Genomic DNA, 23319 nt, shown 5'->3' with positions numbered 1-23319 from the left:
ACACATCCTAATAGTTTCGAAAGTACCTGCATTTTCACTAACACTAAAATCATACCACATACCAACATATGGTCACTGCCCCCAGGATACTTAACATTAAGTCTAGTACATAAAACCCAATCTTTAACTTGAGATTAATGCACAAAACATTATGGACAAAATAATATCAAAAAGAGAGAATCAAATTAAGGTTTAAGTTAGTCTAACCTCTCAAATGAAAGCTAAATTTCCCATAAGATCCACCCACTCTGATCTGGAATCCAATTTCAGCATCAAGATGTCAATAAATTGAAATATGGCAGCTCATGTACACAACAGAAAACAATCATAGTGGTTGGAACAGAAGCTTTTGTAAGTAACAAGTGAAAACTCAGTAGTATCTATGAAAACAAACTCAATACATTAAAATTGCTCTAGCATTTCAAATCTGCCATCTTCAGCAATGCTTAAGCATAATAAAAGCAATGTAAAAGCCTATGTATGTGTTTATACTATGCTCATAATCCCTACATGTTAGGACTTAGGATTCTTCATCTCAAACTGAGTAAATAAAAAGCAGTTTAACAGCAGTACACATATGTCTATCCAATTCTCATCATCTTTTCTTAAAACTATATATATCTTACGTTCATAGAATAGGTCCGTTTTGGTACTCCGTAAATTGACAATTATTGATACTTATCTTTCTTCTTCTTCTTCTTCTTCTTCTTCTTCACAACATTTTCATAATACTTTCATAATAAATTCTAAACAGTCGGTTATTATTGGTTGTTATGGGTGGGTGAAAATGTAATTTAAGCGGTGAATTAAATTAGAACGAAAAACAACTTACCACTATAATTTGTTGTGAAAATATTGTAAAATAATGGCTATTTTCAAACATTTTTTTTGCTATAATGCAAGTTATGGATACAATATTTCTACAAAAATTTTACAATAAAATATATGTAATTGTTTTTTTTAATAAAAAATTATGTGACAAATTATTAATAGTAGATAAGGGTACAATATTTTCACAAAAATTTCACAATAAAATCTATGTAACTATTTAAAAAAAAACTATGCGACAAGTTGTTAACGGTAGATTAAAAAAAAAAATGTTAGTAGTAAATCAAAATAAGAGATAATAATAATTTGCTAAATAAACTTCTTTTTAAAATTATTGTGAAATTATGATATCAAATGCGTAATAAAATATCACCATATTTTCATATGTGTCTTTGTTTTTAACTGTGGTCAGGCTAGTTTAATATTTTATTGATAAATTTAATTCCCTTTTGACGTTCACACCAAAGCTATTGTGATATATTTTATTTTTAATTTGTTGTGGACTATTATAATTGTAATTAAAAAAAAATCCCACCAAACCCTCCTGCCTCTTTTTTGTCATCTTTTCATTCCAATTTTTTTTTTCTTGTCTTTTTTTTCTCATCCACCCGTTTCTACCTAATGTCATCAAATATCTTATCTTTTCCACCAATTCTTCAGTGGAAAAGGCTCTCACTGCAAGACCTAAGAAAACACTTTGCAGATTTCTTCTACTTTCACCGAACAAAGTAAAGTTCTTTCAGTCTTCACTCCGAACTCAATTTTCTGATCAGAAGTTTCACTCTAGATACTTTATTTCCTTGTTTCCCACGAGCGAATCATGTCTGTAATTGGAGAGGCTGCTTTATCCGCTTTCTTTGACAAGCTGTTTGACAACTTAACTTCCTGTGATCTGCTGAAGTTCTTTCAGGAAGAGAGAGTCGATGCTGACCTCAAGAGGTGGAGGACAACGTTGATGAAGATCCGTGCAGTTCTGGATGACGCAGAAGAGAAGCAGATGACAAACAGGCTCGTGAAGATCTGGTTGGATGAGCTGGAAGACTTGGCCTATGATGTGGACGACATCTTGGACGAGTTTGCTACTGAAGCTTTGGGACGCAAGTTGAACCCTGAACCCAGCACAAGTAAGGTACGGAAGATCGTTGATGCTTGTATTGGTTCGAATCGAAGTTTTGCTACCTCAATGCGGTCCAAGATTGAAGAGATTGATACAAGACTGCAAAATATAGTGACTGATAAGAAAGATCTGGAGTTGAGAGAAAACACTGGGGGAACTACTAGAACAACAAGATCAAGGTTGCCCACAACTTCTTTGGTGAATGAAGGTCGTGTTTACGGCAGGGAAGAAGATAAAAAGGCTATTGTCAAGTTGTTGCTGAGTGGTGAATCAAGTGATGCTCAACTTTCTGTGATTCCCATACTTGGTATGGGAGGGTTGGGTAAGACGACTCTTGCCCAGCTAGTCTACAATGATGATGAGGTGAGCCATTATTTTGATTTGAAAGCATGGGTTTGTGTTTCTGAAGATTTTGACATTGTAAGGGTGACAAGAGAAATTCTACAATCTTTCACTTCTGAATCCTGCAACGATAATAATTTAGAGTTACTACAAGTCAAATTGAAGGGGAAATTATCAGGCAAAAAGTTCTTACTCGTTTTGGATGATGTATGGAATGAAAACTATGATGATTGGACTAGACTGCGTTGTCCATTTGAATTTGGGGCTCCAGGGAGTAAGATTATCGTCACAACTCGGAATGATCGTGTTTCATCAATAATGGGCAATACTCAAGCTTACAAGTTGAACAAGTTGTCAGATGATGCTTGCTTGGTTGTATTTATCCAAAACATATTGGGGACAGCAGATTTTAGCGCATATCCAGAACTTCAAGAATTTGGTCCTAAAATTTTGGAAAGGTGTCAGGGATTGCCTTTGGCAGCAAAAGCTCTTGGAGGCCTATTACGTACTATACATTGTGATGAGTGGAAAAATGTGCTCAATAACAAGGTATGGGATATGTCAGAAGAAAATAGTGATGTTCTACCAACCCTTAGATTGAGCTATCTATATCTCCCTTCACATTTAAAGAGATGTTTTGCCTATTGTTCACTATTCCCAAAAGATTATGAATTTGAGGAACAAGAACTAGTCTTGTTATGGATGGCGGAAGGTTTGGTTCAAGAATCAGAAAAGCATAAGCCGATGGAAGATCTTGGTGTTGAGTATTTTCGTGATTTATATAAGCGATCACTTTTTCAACAATCAAGTAGGAATAAATCACTCTTTGTCATGCACGACTTAATCAATGATTTAGCTCAATGGGCAGCGGGACAGTTGTGCTATTGGTTGGAAGATAAATCAGGTGGCAAGATTTCTACAAAGGTACGTCATTTCTCCTACGCTCATTGTGAATATGATGGCATCACAAAATTTAAAGGCTTGACAAAAGATATGCGTTTACGGACCTTCCTACCGCTACCAACAAAGAACTGGAGCTACTTAACAAATTATGTTTCTAGTTGTCTATTGCCACAGTTTAGATGTTTAAGGGTATTATCTTTATCTGGATATCAAATTTTTGAGTTACCAAGTTCAATCGGTGATTTGAAACATCTAAGATACCTCAATCTTTCTCAAACTTTGATTAGAAGTTTACCAGAATCAACAAGTTCTTTATACAATTTGCAAACATTGATATTGAAATATTGTGAGAGACTCACAAAGTTACCGGAGAAAATTGGGAATCTAGTCAATCTTCGGTATCTTGATATTGAAGGGGTCCATTTAATCAAAGAGATGCCAGTGGGAATAAAAGAATTAAAAAACCTACAAACATTGTCTAATTTTGTTGTGGGGAAAGATACTGGATCTAAGATAGGAGACTTGATGAACTTGGAGTCTCTTAAGGGAACACTTTGCATTTCACACTTGGAGAATGTGCTTGATGTTGAGGATGCAAGTCGGGCCAACTTACTTGGTAAGAAGAATTTAAATGTATTAGTGGTGAAATGGGAGTCCGAGCTTGATCAAAGAGCCAGTCTAGATATTCTTGACATGCTACAACCTTCGACAACGGTGAAAGAAATTTCAATTGATGGCTATGCTGGTGCAAAATTCCCAACTTGGTTTGGACATCCATCATTTTCTAATATGGTGCTTCTAAGGATTGAGAGGTGCAGGAAATGCACATCCTTACCTGCAATTGGACAATTACCATCCTTGAGAGACCTTGCCCTCGTAGGATTGTCTGCTGTGGAAATCATTGGTCTTGAGTTTTATGGGGAAGATTGCCCAAAGCCTTTCCAATCCTTAGAGACACTTTGCTTTGAGGATATGCAAGAATGGAAAGATTGGATTCCATGCAAAGTTGAATATGAAGAATTCCCTCGGTTGCGTGAGCTTTCTATTTCTAAATGCCCTAAATTGCAAGGAAAATTGCCTCACCATGTTCCATTATTGGAAAAAATTTCTATTAATGGATGTGAGCAATTGGACGTTTCAATTCCAAACTTCCCAAAGCTTCGTGCATTAGAAATTAAGGGATGTAAAGGGGTGGTGAGCAGAAGTACAGATGAGTTATGCTTTCCAAAGTCAACTATTCTTTCTATTCCATATGTGAAAAGCTTGACGGAGGAGTTCATGCATGGGTTAGCTAAGGTGGAAAATCTAGAGATAGATAATTGTAAGGAGCTAACATCTTTGTGGCAGGATGAATTCATATCCCTTATAACGCTGGATATAAGAGATTGCTCAAGCCTTGTCAACATCAGCTTGACATCTACTTTAAGGACACTATATATTGTGGGTTGTAGTGGTTTGAAATCCTTGTCAATCTCTAATTGTACATGTTTGGAAACGGCAAGCATTGGGGGATGTAATTCTTTGACGTTGATTTCAAGAGGTCAGTTGCCTCAAAATTTGAAAACGCTATATATAAGAGATTGTGAGAATTTGCAGTTTTTGGCAGATGAGGGAGAGGCTTCTTCTAATTCTTCTTCTCTTCTTGAGTACTTGTATATTGACAGCTGTCCATCTCTAAAATGCTTATCATCAAGTGGCGGCCTACCCACCACGCTTAAACGCCTTCAGATTTCGTCATGCATAGAGCTGACATCAAATAACGAGTTACCTACCTCGTCGGAGTCAATAGCGAACAACTTACCCAACAATGCGTCTCTTGAATATCTTCAAATCAGAAATTGTGCAAAGTTGAAATCGTTACCGGTGGGCCTACACAAACTCTGCCCCTCAATTATATCGAGATACGGAACTGCCCTAGTTTTGTTTCCTTCCCAGATGGAGGGTTACTCCCCACCAGCTTGAGAGTGCTTTCGAGATAAAAAGGCTATTGTCAATTCTCTTTGTATCATCAATTGTCCAAGCGTCATATACTTTCCAGAAGAGGGTTACCCCACCAGTCTAACATCACTCTCATTTGGCCGGGAGAATATCTGTAAGCAAGTAACTGTGTGGGGATTGCACAGACTAACCTCTCTTACATCACTCTGTATTGATGGTGGAATTCCAGATTGGCAGTCGTTTCCAGATGAGCAAGATGGGAAGCTGACGATGACGCTTCCTTCCTCTCTTACCAAGCTATCGATTTGGAGCATTCCAAATATAGTAATTCTATCTTCTTTGGGCTTTCAAAATCTCTCTGCTCTTGAACTATTGCACATCGGAAATTGCCCTAAACTCGCATCCCTCCCAGAGAAGGGCCTACCTCCCTCGCTTCTGCAACTTCGTATTTACGAGTGTCCATTGCTGAAACAACACTGCAAGAAAGGCGGGCGAGAGTGGTCCAAGATAGCCAACGTCCCTTGCGTTGAGATTGATGGGAGGTCTGTCTATGCGGTGGAGGAGGAGCAGCCATAAAAAAATTGTAAAACAAAGAGCAATATTTACTGATAATAGTTACTCCTTCCTTCCAGGTACAACATTATTTGCTTTCATAATATTTCTCATTACATTGTTGACATCAAAAGTAGAATACAACAAAATCCTCTATGTTTGTATATGAACAATACAATTTTAATAATTCAAACCCTAACCCAGGCTAATTCTTGCAGTGTTGCAGCAGAGACTAGCTTTTGAACCGCTAAACGTTATATTGTAATTTCAAAACATGGAGGTAAGTTAAATTTAATTATTTTCCTCTTTTAACAATTGAACTTCTGGCACTATGAAATTTTAGAGTCAAATTGTTTGTAATTTATTTGAATTATGTGAACACTTTATGCTCAGGCAGGCAGCTATTTGATAAAATGCCTAAAAGAGATATTGTGTAGTTTTTGAAATTTTTTACCTCATCAATATCTGATATACTTTTTAATTTGTTTAAATTATTGGCTTGGCTATCAGCTGTGATTTGATGATTGCTGGTTATTAGCATATGTGCAAAGAATGGCAGGATGCCCTTTTAGTACAATGCTTGTGCAGATTGCCATTTCAAACATATATCATGCCTTGCATAGATTGATCAAATCATTGTCACTTGTGTTGCATATGGCAGGTATTTTATAACTATTAAGTCCGTTAATATCATTGTTTCCTTAAAAGTGTACCCACCAAATTTTAGTATGATATAAATGATCTAGACTATTCCATAACTTATGTTGATCTTGACCTCTTCATTAGAGAAGGAGGAGCAGCAATAAACAGAGAGGAAAAAAGTTTAGATATTTAATTGGTTTCATAACATTGCTCATTATGTATTTACATGTCCAAATCTGAATACAACAAAATCCTGTGTGTTTGTATTTAAAATACAATATGATTTCAATAATTCAAACCCCAACCCAAGCTAATTCTTGCATTGTTGCAGCAGTGACTAGCTTCTGAACTGATAAACCTTCTATTGGAATTTCAAAACGTGGATGTATGTTAAATTTTCGTTACCATATATTCAATTTTTTTTACCTCATCATTATCTCTTATAGTTAGTAATTTATTTGAAGTATGCGAACCCTATATGCTTGGGCACAAAGTAGTATGATAAAATGCCTAAAAGATTTATTGTATCATGTTTGAAATTTCACCTCATTAATACCTCTTATACATAGTAATTTATTTGAATTATTGGATCGGCTATCAGCTGTGATTTGATGATTGCGGGCTACATATCATGTTCTGCGACCCGATGATCAGTGGATGTGCACAAAATGTCATTTCAAACAAATATTGTGCCTTGCATAGATTAATCAAAGCATTGTCACCTGTGCTGCAGATGGCAGGTATTTCATTACTGTAGGTCCATAAATATCAGAATTTCATTTAAATGTTAAAATTTTATTATTAAATAACTAAATAGTAATAGTTATTTCATTTTAACTTCTTATATTGCATGCATAATTGATTCATATTCTCTGCAATGTTTTGTTTTTAACTGGTTAGAAATCTACCCTAGAGAGCTCCCCCCCCCTGGAGCTCATTTTATGGTACTAATTGGCTTCTATTTGGGTGGAGAGATGCTCTTTGGATACTGATCTTTCTTATTCTATTATTGTTGTAATTGCAGCCACTCTTTGGGCTATTTGGAAAGGCAGTGTTATAGAGCCATGCTTGAAGGAAAGTTTGGCTATGCTTCTCAAGCTCTTAATTATTGCAAGCACATGGTCACAATCTGTCAAGAAGCAATAGCTGGGAATCATTCCCTAACGTAGCTTTAAACCTCCATTCTACAATTGGAAACGATTTGTTGAATTTAAGATCAGATAGGGAACCGAATTTCTGATCAATTCATGGTGGCTGGTCCTCTTCTTGACCAGAACTTAAGGCTTTGTCTCTGACTCAGTATCCATGTTGAAGAGAAAATGAATTTCTTGATGTGGTGAATCTTGTTTGATTTGCTGAATACCACTAATAGATGATATTGCAAATTGGTAAGAAATTATTAAATTTCATTCACATTCTACAAAGATGTACAAATGTACAATTTCCAAAGCATTAATTTATTGGCAATTTGAGAAACTAGACAATTGCTTCTGTAAAGTGGTTTTGAGGTTCTACCTTATTCTTATTAGCATCCATTTTTCAAATCTTACATGAAGTAAAAGTTTACAAATCAATTGTCATTCAGTTCACTGACTAATCTGCTCCCTTACTAATCAATAGTATTCTGTATTGGTACTGGTCTTTTAACTTCTTTTTCTGAACTGATGCATGTCTGTACTACCAGAAACCACGCTACCAGCAAAGTTGCAGAATCAATCAGAACCTTCTTAGACCAATGAAATTTATTGGTTCTCCAATGGTTAAGAAGAAGAGCTGGTTCAACATATTGAAGAGGTTCTTTATAAGGGAGACAAACTCAAAACAAGAAACGGTAAAGAAATTTGCTTATTTGTTCAGTTTTGGTCTTTGATTCTGCTCCTCACTGCTAGAACGATTATCTGGAAAGGAGAAGGAAATGGATTTTTGGAGGGCTTAAAATCAAAAGGTTATCCTCGCTCACTGCACCATCATCATTAAATGAAAGAAGTCTAGGTGAGGCTGAGGAAGAGCTGATCAAGCATGCTCTTGCTGTAGCCCATGCTGCCACTGCTGCTGCTGAAGCAGCTGTTACAACTGCTCTAGTTGATGCTGAGATTGTCCAGTTCACCAACACTCCTCAATATAACCATCAATGTGTAAATGAATTGGAAGTGTTTTCAGTCATTAGAGTACAAGGTGAAGCCCCTTAGTGCAACTATCAATGCATGAGAGAGAAATCCATGAATTTGCTGCCACCAGAATTTAGTCTGCCTTTAGGGGTTTACCTTGTGAGTTTAAAGAAGGTCTCTCTATCTCATATCTCCTTCCTCTAAGTTTATTTAATCTCTGCTAATTGACATGTTTTGGAAACTATGTATATGATATAGTTCTGCCTGTAAGAAGGAAACATATTTTGGGAATTTGATACTGACAGCAAATTTATGTCAACTTTTAACTCTAATCATAGCAGCAAATTGATCAAAGCATTGTCACATGTTCTGCAGATGGCAGTTATTTTATAACCATGTCCATTAATATCATTGTTTCCTTAAAATGTGCACCCATCAGATATTAGTATGATATAAATGATCTAGACATTCCATAACATATGTTGATCTTGGCCACTTCATTATAGGAGGAGCAGCAATAATTGTGCAAAACATAGAGGAAAAAAGTTCAGATATTTACTCCTTCCAGGTACAACATTAATTCGTTTCATAATATTGATCATTAAATATTGACATGTTCAAATCTGAACACAACAAAATCCTCTGTGTTTGTATTTAAAATACAATATAATTTCAATAATTCAAACCCCAACCCAAGCTAATTCTTGCATTGTTGCAGCAGAGACTAGCTTCTGATTTGATAAACCTTCTATTGGAATTTCAAAACATGGAGGTATGTTAAATTTTGTTTACCATATGTTCAACGTCTTTTTACCTCATCAATATCTCTTATAGTTAGTAATTTATTTGAATTATACGAACCCTATATGCTCAGGCACAGCTGTATGATAAAATGCCTAAAAGAGGTATTATCATGATTGAAATTTCACCTCATTAATACCTCTTATACATGGTAATTTATTTGAATTATTGGGTTGGCTATCAGCTGTGATTTGATGATCACAGGCTACATATTGTGTTCTGCAACACGATGATCACTGGATGTGCACAAAATGTCATTTCAAACAAATATTGTGTCTTGCGTAGATTGATCAAAGCATTGTCACCTGTGCTGCAAATGGCAGGTATTTCATTACTGTAAGTCCATAAATATCAGAATTTCATTTAAATGTTAAAATTTTATTATTAAATAAACGAATAGCAATAGTTATTTTATTTTAAATTCTTATATTGCATGCAATATTGATTCATGTTCTCTACAATATATATTTTTAACCTGGTTAGAAATCTATCCTAAAGTGCTCACACTGGAGCTCATTTTAGTACTAATTGGCTCCTATTTGGGTGGAGAGATGTTCTTTGGATACTGATCTTTATTATTCTTTCATTGTTGTAATTGGAGCCATTCTTTGGGCTATTTGGAAATGCAGTATTGTAGAGCCATGCTTGAAGGAAAGGCTATCGATGCTTCTCAAGCTCTTAATTACTGCAAGCACATGGCCACATTCTTTCAAGAAGCAATGGCTGGGAATCATTCCCTAAATGCTTTAAACCTCTTGTCTAAAATTGGAAATGATTTGTTGAATTTAAGATCAAATAGGGAACCAAATTTTGGATTTTAGTTGAAGTTAGTAAAAAAAGGTAGAGTTGCGTGCAAGGTGTAAGCTATATTTGCAATGATCAAATGAGGAACCAAATTGTGGTACACTGTTTTAGTTTGTTGGCTAAAAAGAAATCCATGGTACTTCCTCAGGCAAGTCGTGAAAGCTCAACCCATGCACTTATTAAAGGTGTGGTAGCTGCAGTTATAACTACTAGCAGATCTGAGGTTTACAGCCTTTGTTGTGCACCACCAAGTTTGGAGATTTGAGCAGTTAAGTAAGAAATTTCTGTGCTGCATTCATGATTTTCTAAACTCTGTGTTGAACAAATCCCAGGCAAATCCTTCAAATGCTTGTTAGCTTGCCAATTCTACAGCTTCCTCTTTTACGTAGACTGTTCCTCTTCTTGACCAGAATTTAAGGCTTTCTCCCTGAATCAATATCCATATTGAAGAGAAATAAATTTCTTGACATGGTGAATCTTGTTTGATTTGCTGAATACCACTATTAGGTGATTTTGCAGATTGTTAAGAAATTTTTAAATTTCATTCTCATTCTACAAAGTACTACTGTACAATTGCCATAGCATTAATTTCATGGAAATTTGGGCAACTCGACAATTGCTTCTGCAAAATGGTTTTGAGGTTCAGCCTTATTCTACTTATTATCCACTTCTCAAATCTTACATGGAGTAAAAGTTTACAAGTCAATTGTCAATTAGTTCACTAACTAATCTGCTCCATTACTAGTAAATAGTATTCTGTATTGGTATTGGTCTTTTAACTTCTTTATCTGAACTGATGCATGTATGTAGTACCAGAAGCCACTCTACCAACAAAGTTGCAGAATCAATCAGAACCTTCTTAGACCAATGTAATTTATTGGTTCTCCAATGGCTAAGAAGAAGAGCTGGTTCAACATAGTAAGAGGTTCTTTATAAGAGAGACAAACTCAAAACAAGAAATGGTAAAGTAATTTGCTTATTTGTGCAGTTTTGGTCTTTGATTCTGTTCCTCACTGCTGGAACAATTATCAGGATAGGAGAAGGAAATGGATTTTTGGAGGGCTCAAGATCAAAAGTTTAGCCTCACTTACTGCACCATCATCATTAAATGAAAGAAATCTAGGTGAGGCTGAGGAAGAGCAGATCAAGCATGCTCTTGCTGTGGCCCATGCCACCACTGCTGCTGCTGAAGCAGCTGTTACAACTGCTCTAGTTGCTGTTGAGATTGTCTGGTTCACCAGCACCCCTCAATATAACCATCAATGTGTAAATGAAGTGGAAGGTTCAGTCATTAGAGTTCAAGGTGAAGCCCCTCAGTCCAACTATCAATGCGTGAGAGAATGCTACCATTAGAATTCAGTCTGCCTTTTGAGGTTACCTTTTGTGTTTAATGAAGGTCTCTCTATCTCATATCTCCTTCCTCAAATTTTATTTATTATCCGCTAATTGATATGTGATGGAAACTATGTATATGATATTGTTCTGCCTGTTAGAAGAAAACATATATCTGAATTTGGTACTGAGCAAATTTATGTCAACTTTTAACTCTAATAATAGAAGGAAAAACACACACACACACACAAATTAGACCTATTTTTTTAAAGTTCTTACAGATTGTATAATTTTGATGAAAATATGCGGGATAGTTTTGCAGGCAAGGAAAGCTTTGCGGGGAAAAGGAATTATGAGGCAGAGCTGTAAGATGCCAAACCATAACTACCCTAAAGCTCTTGCAGTCCATTGTAATTATTCAGTCACAAGGGTGCACAAGAATATTTGGAATGGTGGAAGGCACTTGGAATTATGTTGGAAGTGAACAATCGCAGAATTGGAAAGACAAGATGACAAGGGTATGTAATGCAGCAAGAACTGGCTTATTCTATTGTGAACGACACAACTCCCATAAAAAATCTGTTTCTCATTTCTCTCTTTCAAGAACATTAGTCTTCGGCCTGTCTAATTAACTATATTACTTAATAGTATTTTAACTTATTTTAAGTTATGGGTGGCAAAATGTTATGACTTTCAGATAGACACAAACAAACAAAGAAGTTGGGATGACAGTGTATTTTCAAAGGAAGAGGCAGATGCATTTTTTGAGCAGGAAAGAGGCCATGCTTAAGAGAGAACGGATAAAGGAATGGTGGTTTATCCATCTGGTAATGTCCTTTTGCTTTATGATCTTATGATTATATATTTCTCAAATTTTTTTGGTTCAACTAATGATGTTTTCAACTGAAAATATTTATAGAAGTCAGCTGATATGGATTGAAACATAGTAAATGGAAGATGGAGGCACTGGTTGGGCCAATGGGTAGATACACAAATTACCCTAAGAAGAGAACTTGAAGATTTGGACTCAGCTTTGACTTCAAACCCAAGACAAAGAGATGACTACGAAAGGAGGCAACTTAAGCTAGGAAATGTTAAGTGACCGAGTAACTTGGAAGGATTGGATTCTCCAACATTTGCTCATTGGGAGGCAATGCTCATTGGGAGATCATAATTCTTTCCAACTTACATGAATGCAACTGAATCTGCAAAGGCAAAAGCAAGATCAATGAGCTCGCCAAAAATTAAGGCCTAGGAATCTCAATACATGCTCTGAAAGATATTCACCATATAAAAGAATAAACTCAAATCCTCTACTACTACTGAAGTGGCAAGTGGTGGTAGGATTGGCAAGACTAGTGATTTCTAGCAAAGATCTCCAGGTCCTACAAAGTACAAAATCCAGTTGGAAGGAAAAGGATCTCAGCTTCAACTTAGAGTGCTCATTGCAGATTTTGGATAGACATGGCTTCAGATGATTTCAGGAGTGTCAGGTTGGAGTGGAGAACATAGTCTGTAATTTAATCTAGTTTGAATAGTTAAACAATGGGATGCTATTTCACCTCATCATCAAATGAGTAGCTCATTGTAATGCATTGTAATTCTACTCTACTCCCCTAAGTGTATTGAGTTTTGGTTGTATGAGGTTTTTTTTCTGTGTTCAATACCAATTTATAAGTGTGAACTGTAACACACAGCATGCAAAAATAAATAAACTTATATATTTTACATTACCAAAAACTACTTTATTTATTTTAACTACCCACTTTTTAAACATGTCTTACATCTCATTTTCTTATTTTGTAATACAGCTAATTAAAATAATATTTTTTTATCCTTCCCAATTCCAAAACCCAGCAGCAAGTCAGCATGTTCTATCTATTAAATAAAAAATAATAAAAATAAAATCACCAAACCCAACAGCAACCACCCCCCATAAAAACCTAGCAATCCAAAAGCCACTGCACAAATACCTAGCAACTGTCACACAAAACCCAACAACCACTGCTCCCGCACCACAAAGCCCAACAACCACGCAAAAAAAACTGAACGACCCATGCAAATGGCCAGTGCGACCACTTGTGACCCATCAACCCCACGACCCAACAGCAACCACTATTACTGTGCCACAAAACGTAGAAACCATGGCTACTATGCCGCAAAACCCAGCAACCCATGCATATTGCCAGTGCCACCACCCATAACCCATCGACCCCACGACTCTTGACCCAACAATCTTCCACAAAACCCATCAGCCACAGCCCAATCAATTTTGCAAACCCACACCCTCCACAATGCTTATTGCTTTTGGAACCCCTTAGCCTTTATCCTCCATTGCTAGCCCAAAAGATTTTTTTCAATGTAATTGGATGTGAGAGAGAGAGAGGCAAATAAAATAAGAGGGTAAAAATGATTTGCATTTTGTACAGTGGACATCTATTTTTAGATGTTACTGTATCATTTTGTAAAACCTTAGTACATTGATGAAGTACGAGATGAGACGTGTTGGGGGTGATTTTGTGTGATTTTATGTATTTGGTACTTTATTTTACAAACAACCGTTTGTGTCCACTACATTGAAGAAGGAAGAAATACTATCATCCGAAAAGAGGTACCATTAGGCAAGGTACTCGAATTACTGGAAAAGGAGCATTCACATCCATGTGCATATGAAGCACATTTTCCGGCGTAGGATAGTGCATTACAATATCAAATGTTATAAATTGTGCTGAATATGGGGCCTATTCCAGCCCAATCAGGGAGCCATTATGAGCCCAACCAAGTTGAAGGGAGCTTACTATTCGAAGCTATTATAAGGGATTAAGAAAACCGTATCATTAAACAACATGGCAAGTTCGCTTCAAGAAGAATTTACTACAATAACAACTTGATCAACTGAGATACACATCCTAATAGTCTCCGAAGTACCTGCATTTTCACTCACACCAAGGCCACATACAGCCACTGCCCCCAAGATACTTGACATTAAGTCTAGTACATAAAACCAGATCATTAACTTGAGATTAATGCACAAAACATAATGGGCAAAATAATATCAGAAAGAGAGAATCAAATTAAGGCCTAAATTAGTCTAACCTCTCAAATAAAAGCTAGACTTCCTATAAGACACAACCACTCTGATCTGGAATCTAATTTTAACATCAAGATGTCAATAAATTGAGATACAGCAGCTCATGTACACAACAGAAAAACAATCATAGTAGTCGGAACAGAAGCTTTTGTAAGTAACAAGTGAAAACTCAGTAATATCTATGAAAACAAACTCAATAATTTAAAATAGCTCCAACATTTCAAATATGCCGTCTTCAGCAATGCTTAAGCATAATAAAAGCAATGTAAAAGCCTACATATGTGTCTATACTATGCTCATAATCCCAACATATCAAGATTCTTCATCTCAAACTGAGTAAATAAAAAGCAGTTTAACAGAAGTACACGTCTATCTAATTCTCATCATCTTTTCTTAAAACCATATTTCTTACGTTCGTAGAATAGGTCAGTTTTGGCACTCCCTAAATTGACAATTTTTGGACATCCATCCCTATCTTTCTCCTGCTGTGTACACTCTTTGCAATAGTAGGCATCAGAAATTCCCACTCCTCCACAAATAACACAGCGACCTTGAAAGGATCCATAGTTGCATTCATCACAAACTCGAACGAGTGTGCAAGGGCGCACATAGGAATCACATATTACACACTTCCCATCACATTTCTCACAAAGTCGTCCAATAGCAATTCCTGGCTGCTTCCGGCACATAATCAAATCAGGATGATGCTTGGCCATGCTTTCCACTACACGATCTTAGTTACTGAACAAGAATAAGTAAAGAGAGTGTTAAAATCCATGCATGGCATATTTAACCAAGATATTTCATCAGAAAGACAGAAAAATCTCAAGTACAAACATAAAAGAAAACCTATAAAAATTAAATTAGGGGTTTAATTGTAGCTAGAAATTATAATGTTGTTAGTAGATCTCGAACCTAAGGTTCTAAACTATGATAAGTTGCAATGTCCACCCTAATCTATAATTTTTTTGTAATAAACGCCCTAATTTGAGATTAATTTGCAATGTGCATTGTACACCCACATTTTAAATTAGTGGGATAGGGCAGGATGGATCTACAAATTACTGTGCCTAATCAGTTAATTTTGACAGACTACAGCACCCACCACCCAATCTGCCCCATTATCCCGTATGCAACAAAACCTTTCCCTAAAACTTATAGGTGAAGTTTAAAATCGAGCGACATGTCAAAGCTCTTTTACTTTCCCTTTTTTTTTCTTAATCAGTATGTCACAGAATCAAATACAATTAAGCAAGTTGCATGTTCCTTATCCTACTGCACAGGCATAAAACCAACAAATTCCAAAAGAAAACGGGAAATAGAAGATGAATATGGCCGATTCAAATTGGTTTAAAAAATGGTGTCAAGATAAACTACAAATATTTCCTGATAAATAACTGTGCATGGGCAACAAGAGAACGAAACTATTGCAGTTAAACACAATTTCAAACATTAGTCCAGAATGGACAAACTCTACAATTATAAAAAATTGGCAGAAAAATTAAATTAAACACACAAGCATGCTTATGTTCATGTTCATGCATGACTCAGGTTTTCAGCCAAATTCAAGAATGGCAGAAAATATCCTCTTCTGGTTATGGATCAATCATTCCACTTCCAAAACTAGGCAAGCTACCAAATCAGGTTAGCTAGAAAAATCAGGTCAGAAACTAATTAGAAATGCAATAAGTTTTCTTTTTTATGGGATAAGTAAACTTCAGGTAAAATCTGTTTCCACATACACAATACACATACTTACCAACCGGTCAAAGTTTTTCCAATCCTAAGCAAAATTAAGGGTTATGTATCATCACAATACAGCAATGACTGCTTAAAACAATCACCATAGTCCAAGAGCCAAGTCCTATGGTTATGAAACCCACATGTGACTCAGAGGATTAGACTATTCTTCTTGTTCACCCCAAGTCCATATGACATATAATGGGTACCATACTCAAAATATCAATTGTAAACCACTTGAATTTTGGGCCACTAATGAAAACCAGGATGTTATCAGGTCCACAGGTTCCAAGCAATGTATAAAATCAAAAGACCCACTCCAAAACTAATTAAATAAGAGTAATAAGTCCATTTAATTAAATTTGCTTCCAAATATTTAACCTAAAAAATAATACCACCCACCCTCGTCAGTGAAATGGTATCTCCCCATGCATGAAGTGCTTGGGGGATCAGTGGGGAATTGGTTCAAGCTGCAAGGTCAGCAGCACTTATTAATGTATATATTTCTAACAGCCTAAAAATTTAACCCAAACAATCATGTTCCTTAGTCATCAAAAGGCCAAGTCACATCAACAGCATATCCTCATTCTGCATATAGAAGAAATCCATATCCCAAGTAAAAATGTTAAGATATGAACAATTATTGTCATAAAAATAAAACAGAAAGATATAACTTAAGGACACATGAAAAGCAAGATGCAGCTTAGTGACACATGGGCCATCATCATATAATTTTTGACAGTTCATAAAAGTATAGAACTCCATAAATTATTATTATTGTATCAGATTAAAAGAGCCCTAAAAACCTACCTTGTTCTACAAGAAGTATTTGCACCACTAGTTTACCTATCAGGAATTAATATATATATATATAGGCCTCCTAATAATCACTTCAAGGTTAGTACTAATGAGAATTTTAGAATTTTATACAACAATAAAGAAACCTATACCACATCCACATCTTTATAGAGGGCTCAAAACCAAATTCATAAGGAAACCATAACCCAAAAATGGAAATAAGGTTAGGACTAATGAGACTCCTATAACATTTTCTCACTGCTAAACCAAATCAAATAGGAAAAAGTACAAGTATTTTTCATTACTAATTTACACAAGCAAAAGTTGGATCTTGAACTCACAACCTCACCCTCCACCTTGCTCTTGCAAACCAAGAAGTGCCATTTGAGCCAAATCTCATTGGCCCAAAAAATCACGCCAATGGTATCCATTTCCCATTCCAAAAAAAGCTAAAATCAATACAGCCTAAAACCTCATATTGTAGCTCCAGAATAACCCACCCACAACCATGTTTTTATCTTTACACTTTCTTTGGGGAATTTCACCAAACACTTAAGCGGCACTTTCCCTATGCTATTACTTTGAAATAAATTTGATAACTTTCATAACCCATCTAGAACCCAGACAAAAAAGAATCAAACTTTAAAGAGAACATTGAAAATAAAGAGTGTACTAATGGTGAAAGCATCGAAATATTGAACAAAAATGGATGTGTGGGTGAGCCACTAATCACTATCACAGAAGCAAATGCAAAACCCCAAATCCGAGAAGAAAGAGAGGAGGTACTGTAGTACATACCAGGAGGATTGATCGATCTCTTTTAAGGTTTTATTCACATTCTACAAAGATGTACTAATGTACTATTTCCAAAGTAATAATTTCTTGGCAATTTGAGAAACTAGACAATTGCTTCTGCAAAATGGTTTTGAGGCTCTAACTTATTCTTCTTAGCATCCAGTTTTCAATTCTTATACATGGAGTAAAAGTTTACAAGTCAATTGTTATTTAGTTCACTGGCTAATCAATAGTATTCTGTATTGGTATTGGTCTTTTAACTTCTTTTTCTGAACTGATGCATGTATGTAGTACCAGAAACCACCCTACCAGCAAAGTTGCAGAATCAACCAGAACCTTCTTAGACCAATGTAATTTATTGGTTCTCCAATGACTAAGAAGAAGAGCTGGTTCAACATAGTGAAGAGGTTCTTTATAAGAGAGACAAACTCAAAACAAGAAATGGTAAAGTAATTTGCTTATTTGTGCAGTTTTGGACTTTGATTCTGTTCCTCACTGCTAGAAAAATATCAGGATAGGAGAAGGAAATGGATTTTTGGAGGGCTCAAGATCAAAAGGTTAGCCTCGCTCACTGCACCATCATCATTAAATGAAAGAAATCTAGGTGAGGCTGAGGAAGAGCAGATCAAGCATGCTCTTGCTGTGGCCCATGCCACATTGCTGCTGCTGAAGCAGTTGTTACAACTGCTCTAGTTGCTGCTGAGATTGTCTGGTTCACCAGCACCCCTCAATGTAACCATCAATGTGTAAATGAAGTGGAAGGTTCAGTCATTAGAGTTCAAGGTGAAGCCCCTCAGTCCAACTATCAATGTGTGAGAGAATCCATGAATTTGCTGCCATTAGAATTCAGTCTGCCTTTTGGGGTTACCTTTTGTGTTTAAAGTAGGTCTCTCTATCTCATATCTCCTTCCTCAAATTTTATTTATTATCCGCTAATTGATAAGTGATGGAAACTATGTATATGATATTGTTCTGCCTGTTAGAAGAAAACATATATCAAAATTTGGTACTGACAGCAAATTTATATAAACTTTTAACTCTAATAATAGCAGGAAAAAAAACACACACACACACACACACAAATTAGACCTATTTTTTTAAAGTTCTCACAGATTGTATAATTTTGATGAAAATATGTGGGAAAGTTTTGCAGGCAAGGAGAGCTTTGCAGGGAAAAGGAATTATGAGGCAGAGCTCTAAGATGCCAAACCATAACTACCCTAAAGCTCTTGCAGTCCATTGTAATTATTCAGTCACAAGGCTGCACAAGAATATTTGGAATGGTGGAAGGCACTTGGAACTATGTTGGAAGTGAACAATCGCAGAATTGGAAAGACAAGATGACAAGGATATGTAATGCAGCAAGAACTGGTTATTCTATTGTGAACAACACAACTCCCATAAAAAAAATCTGTTTCTCATTTCACCTGTGCTGCAGATGGTAGGTATTTCATAAATATCAGAATTTCATTTAAATGTTAAAATTTTTATTATTAAATAAATGAATAGCAATAGTTATTTCATTTTAACTTCTTATATTGCATGCATTATTGATTCATATTCTCTGCAATATATATTTTTTTAACTGGTTAGAAATCTATCCTAAAGTGCTCCCCCTAGAGCTCATTTTATGGTACTAATTGGCTCCTATTTGGGTGGAGAGATGCTCTTTGGATACTGATTTTTCTTATTCTATTATTGTTGTAATTGCAGCCACTCTTTGGGCTATTTGGAATGCAGTTTTATAGAGCCATGCTCGAAGGAAAGGCTGCCGATGTTTCTCAAGTGCTTAATTACGGCAGCCATGTGGTCATGATCTGTCACAAAGCAATGACTGGGAATCATTCCCTAAATGTAGCTTTAAACCCCCTGTCTACAATTGGAAACGATTTGTTGAATTTAAAATCAAACAGGGAACCAAATTTTGGATCTTAGTAGAAGTTACTACAAAAGGAAGAGTTGCTTGCTAGGTGCAAGCTTTGTTTGCAAAGATCAAATTTGGAACCAAATTGTGATACACTGTTAAAGTTGGTTGGCTAAAAGTAAATCCGTAGTACTTTCTCAGACAATTCGTGAAAGCTCAATCCATGCACTTATTAAAGGTGTGGTAGCTGCAGTTGTACCTACTAGTCACTCTGAGGATTGCAGCCATTATTGTGCAATGCAAAACACCTAGTTCGAAGGATTTGAGTAGTTAGGAAGACATTGCTGAGTGGCATTAGTGATTTTCTAAACGCTGGGTTGATCAAATTCCAGGAAAATCCTCACTAATGCTTGTAAGCATGCAATTCTACAGCTTCCTCCTTTATGCAGACTAGTCCTCTTCTTGACCAGAATTTAAGCTTTCACTCTGACTTAGCATCCATGTCGAAGAGAAAATAAATTTCTTGATGTGGTGAATCTTGTTTGATTTGCTGAATACCATTAATAGATGATATTGCAGATTGGTAAGAAATTATTAAATATCATTCACATTCTACAAAGATGTACTAATGTACAATTTCCAAAGCATTAATTTTTTGGCAATTTGAGAAACTAGACAATTGCTTTTGCAAAGTGGCTTTGAGGTTCTACCTTATTCTTCTTAGAATCCAGTTTTCAAATCTTACAAGGAGTAAAAGTTTGCGAGTCAATTGTCATCAAGTTCACTGACTAATCTGCTCCATTACTAATCAATAGTATTCTTTTTGATAAGTACTAATCAATAGTATTCTGTATTGGTATTGGTTTTTAACTTCTTTTTCTGTACTGATGCATGTATGTACTACCAGAAACCACCCTACCAGCGAAGTTGCAGAATCAATCAGAACGTTCTTAGACCAATGTAATTTATTGGTTCTCCAATGGCTAAGAAGAAGAGCTGGTTCAACATAGTGCAGAGGTTCATTATAAGAGAGACAAACTCTAAACAAGAAATGGTAAAGTAATTTGCTTACTTGTTCAGTTTTGGTCTTTGATTCTGTTCCTCAGTGCTAGGACAATTATCAGGATTTTTGGAGGGCTTAAGATCAAAAGATTAGCCTCGCTCACTTCACCATCATCATTAAATGAAAGAACTCTTGGTGAGGCTGGGGAAGAGCAGATCAAGCATGCTCTTGCTGTGGCCCATGCCACCACTGCTGCCGCTGAAGCAGCTGTTACGACTGCTCTAATTGCTGCTGCGGTTGTCCAGTTCACCCCTCAATATAACCATCAATGTGTAAATGAAGTGGAAGAGTTTTCAGTCATTAGAGTTCAAGGTGAAGCCCCTCAGTCCAACCATCACTGTGTGAGAGAAATCCATGAATTTGCTGCCACTAGAATTCAGTCTGCCTTTCAAGGTTACCTTGTGAGTTTAAAGGTCTCTCTATCTCATATCTCCTTTCTCAAATTTTATTTTTTCTCTGGTAATTGACATGTGTTGGAAACTATGTATATGATATAGTTCTGCCGGATAGAAGAAAACATATATCAGGAATTTGGTATTGACAGAAAATTTATGTCTACTTTTAACTCTAATAATAGCGGGGGGGAACACAAATTAGACCTGTTTTTTAAGTTCTCACAGATTGTATAATTATGAAAATATTTGTGAGAGTTTTGCAGGCAAGGAAAACTTTGTGGACTTAGAAGGGAATTGTGAGGCAGAGCTGTATGATGCCAAACTATAACTACCCTAAAGTTCTTCCAGTCCACTGTAATTATTCAGTCACAAGGCTGCGCAAGAATATTTGGAAAGGTGGAAGGCACTTAGAATTATGATGGAAGTGAACAATCGCAGAATTGGAAAGACAAGATAACAAGGGTATGTGATGCTGCAAGAACTGGCTTATTCTATTGTGAACAACACAACTCCCATAAAAACCTGTTTCTCATTTATCTCTTTCAGGAACATTAGTCTTCTGCCTGTCTAATTAACCATTTTACATTATAATATTTTAACTTACTTTGTCTCTAAGTTATGGATGGCAAAATGTTATGATTTTCAGATAGACACAAGGAATCAAAGAAGGTGGGATGACAGTGTTTTGTCAAAGGAAGAGTCAGTTGCATTGTTTATGAGTAGGAAAGAGACCATGCTTAAGAGAGAACGGATAAAGGAGTAGTGGTTTATCCATCTGGTAAGGTCCTTTTGCTTTATGATCTTATGATTATATATTTCTCAAATTTTGGTTCAACTACTGATGTTTTCAACTGAAAATATTTTCAGTAGTCTGCAGGTATGGATCAAAACTTAGTAAGTGGAAGATGGAGGCATTGGTTGGATCAATGGGTAGATACACAAATTACCCTAAGAGAACTTGAAGATTTGGACTCGGCCTTGACTTCAAATTGAAGACAAAGAGATGACTATGAAAGAAGGCAACTTGAAGCTAAGAAATGTTAAGGGACAGAGTAAGTTGGAACGATTGGATTATCCAACATTTGTTCCCAGAGGATCAATTCATCATAGGAGGCAATGCTTATTGGGAGATCATAATTCTTGTCAAGCTCTCCTGTTGTTCCAACTTACATGAATGCAACTGAATCTACAAAGGAAAAGGCAAGATCAATGAGCTCGCGAAAAGTAAGGCCTGGGAATTTTGATACGTGCTCTGAAAGCTCTTCACCATATAAGAATAAACTCATATCCTTTATTACTACTGTAGTGCCAAGTGGTGGTAGGATTGGCAAGACTAGTGGTTTCAAGCAGATCTCCAAGCTCAAAAGTCCTTCCAAGTCCTATAAAATCCAGCAAGAAGGTAAAGGATCTCAACTTTAACTCAAGAGTGCTCATTTCAGACTTTGGATAGACATGGCTTCAGATAATTTCAGAAGTATGGGGAGATTGTAGGAAACTAGCATTAAAAAACTAACTATTCAGTTAGTTGGCCCGGTTTGCAAACAATTTGTGTTAGTAACAACTCGAGCCTTAGAGGCTCGATATAGGGCCTCTAAATCGAGCCTCTAAGGCTCGGTTTACGTGGTTTGGCACGCCAAAATTCCACGTGGAGTACACGCGGAAATCGAGTGTCTGAGACTCGATTTCCACGTGTACTCCACGTAGAAATCGAGTCTCATAGACTCGATTTCTACGTGTTCTCCACGTGAAAATCGAGTCTATGAGACTTGGTTTACTAAAAGTAAAACCGAGTCTCAGAGACTCGATTTTTACACCTTCAGACCTCCCCCTCGCACGTCTTAGTCATGTCCATGTTTTTTGTCTCTTTTGGGCGTGCAGAGAATATCTAACCAGCACTGTTTTGGGTATGCATTGGTCATGTCTGTGTTTTGTTTTTGGGTGATTGGTCATGTCCATTTTTATGTCTATTTTGAATGTGCAAAGTTTGTCTGTTAAAGCTTATAAAGAAAAGTCTGATCAGCACTGTTTTGGGTATGCATTGGTCATATCCATGTTTTGTTTTTGGGTGATTGGTCATGTCCATCTTTATGTCTATTTTGAATATGCAGAGTTTGTCTGAGTAGCAATAAAGAAAAGTCTCACACGTCTGTTTTGAGTATGCAGAGAATATTTGAACAGTAATAAAAAACTCTCACACAACCTCACA

The 23319-nt window shown here is 36.2% G+C and overlaps 2 protein-coding genes and 1 pseudogene across 4 annotated transcripts in view; 2 read left to right on the top strand and 1 right to left on the bottom strand.

Moving 5' to 3' along the window:
* Positions 1 to 1480: 1480 nt before the first annotated feature.
* LOC115986479 (putative disease resistance RPP13-like protein 1) lies at positions 1481 to 20800 on the top strand. The gene is made up of 14 exons (XM_031109554.1): positions 1481 to 5760; positions 5899 to 5960; positions 6924 to 7075; positions 7347 to 7710; positions 8007 to 8604; positions 8937 to 8998; positions 9152 to 9202; positions 9436 to 9554; positions 9861 to 10303; positions 10846 to 10997; positions 11068 to 11431; positions 11690 to 11885; positions 20563 to 20709; positions 20780 to 20800. Exon 1 carries the CDS (start codon positions 1649 to 1651, stop codon positions 5150 to 5152), a length of 3504 nt encoding a protein of 1167 aa, XP_030965414.1. The 5' UTR covers positions 1481 to 1648; the 3' UTR covers positions 5153 to 5760; positions 5899 to 5960; positions 6924 to 7075; positions 7347 to 7710; positions 8007 to 8604; positions 8937 to 8998; positions 9152 to 9202; positions 9436 to 9554; positions 9861 to 10303; positions 10846 to 10997; positions 11068 to 11431; positions 11690 to 11885; positions 20563 to 20709; positions 20780 to 20800.
* LOC115986483 (PHD finger-like domain-containing protein 5B) overlaps positions 14637 to 23319 on the bottom strand; it is a 29986-nt gene continuing 21303 nt past the window's right edge. The window contains exons 1-2 of one of the 3 annotated variants that reach the window (XM_031109559.1): positions 17795 to 17828; positions 14637 to 15199 (exon numbers count right to left, since the gene is read on the bottom strand). In XM_031109559.1, the coding sequence (XP_030965419.1) occupies positions 14842 to 15174 (333 nt within the window). In that variant the 5' untranslated portion in view covers positions 15175 to 15199; positions 17795 to 17828 and the 3' untranslated portion in view covers positions 14637 to 14841. Of the gene's footprint in view, positions 15200 to 16600; positions 16689 to 17794; positions 17829 to 23319 lie in introns of those variants that run through there. The other 2 variants (XM_031109560.1, XM_031109557.1) reach the window with 2 other exon arrangements.
* On the top strand, positions 16001 to 22563 carry LOC115984622 (annotated as a pseudogene).

Source organism: Quercus lobata, chromosome 4 (genome assembly GCF_001633185.2).
Source record: "Quercus lobata isolate SW786 chromosome 4, ValleyOak3.0 Primary Assembly, whole genome shotgun sequence".
Classification (NCBI taxonomy): domain Eukaryota; kingdom Viridiplantae; phylum Streptophyta; class Magnoliopsida; order Fagales; family Fagaceae; genus Quercus; species Quercus lobata.
This window is presented reverse-complemented; position numbering and strand designations above follow the sequence as displayed.

Coding starts and splice junctions, on each gene's coding strand:
- LOC115986479 (XM_031109554.1), top strand. CDS start 1,649: ATGTCTGTAATTGGAGAGGCTGCTTTATCCGCTTTCTTTGACAAGCTG.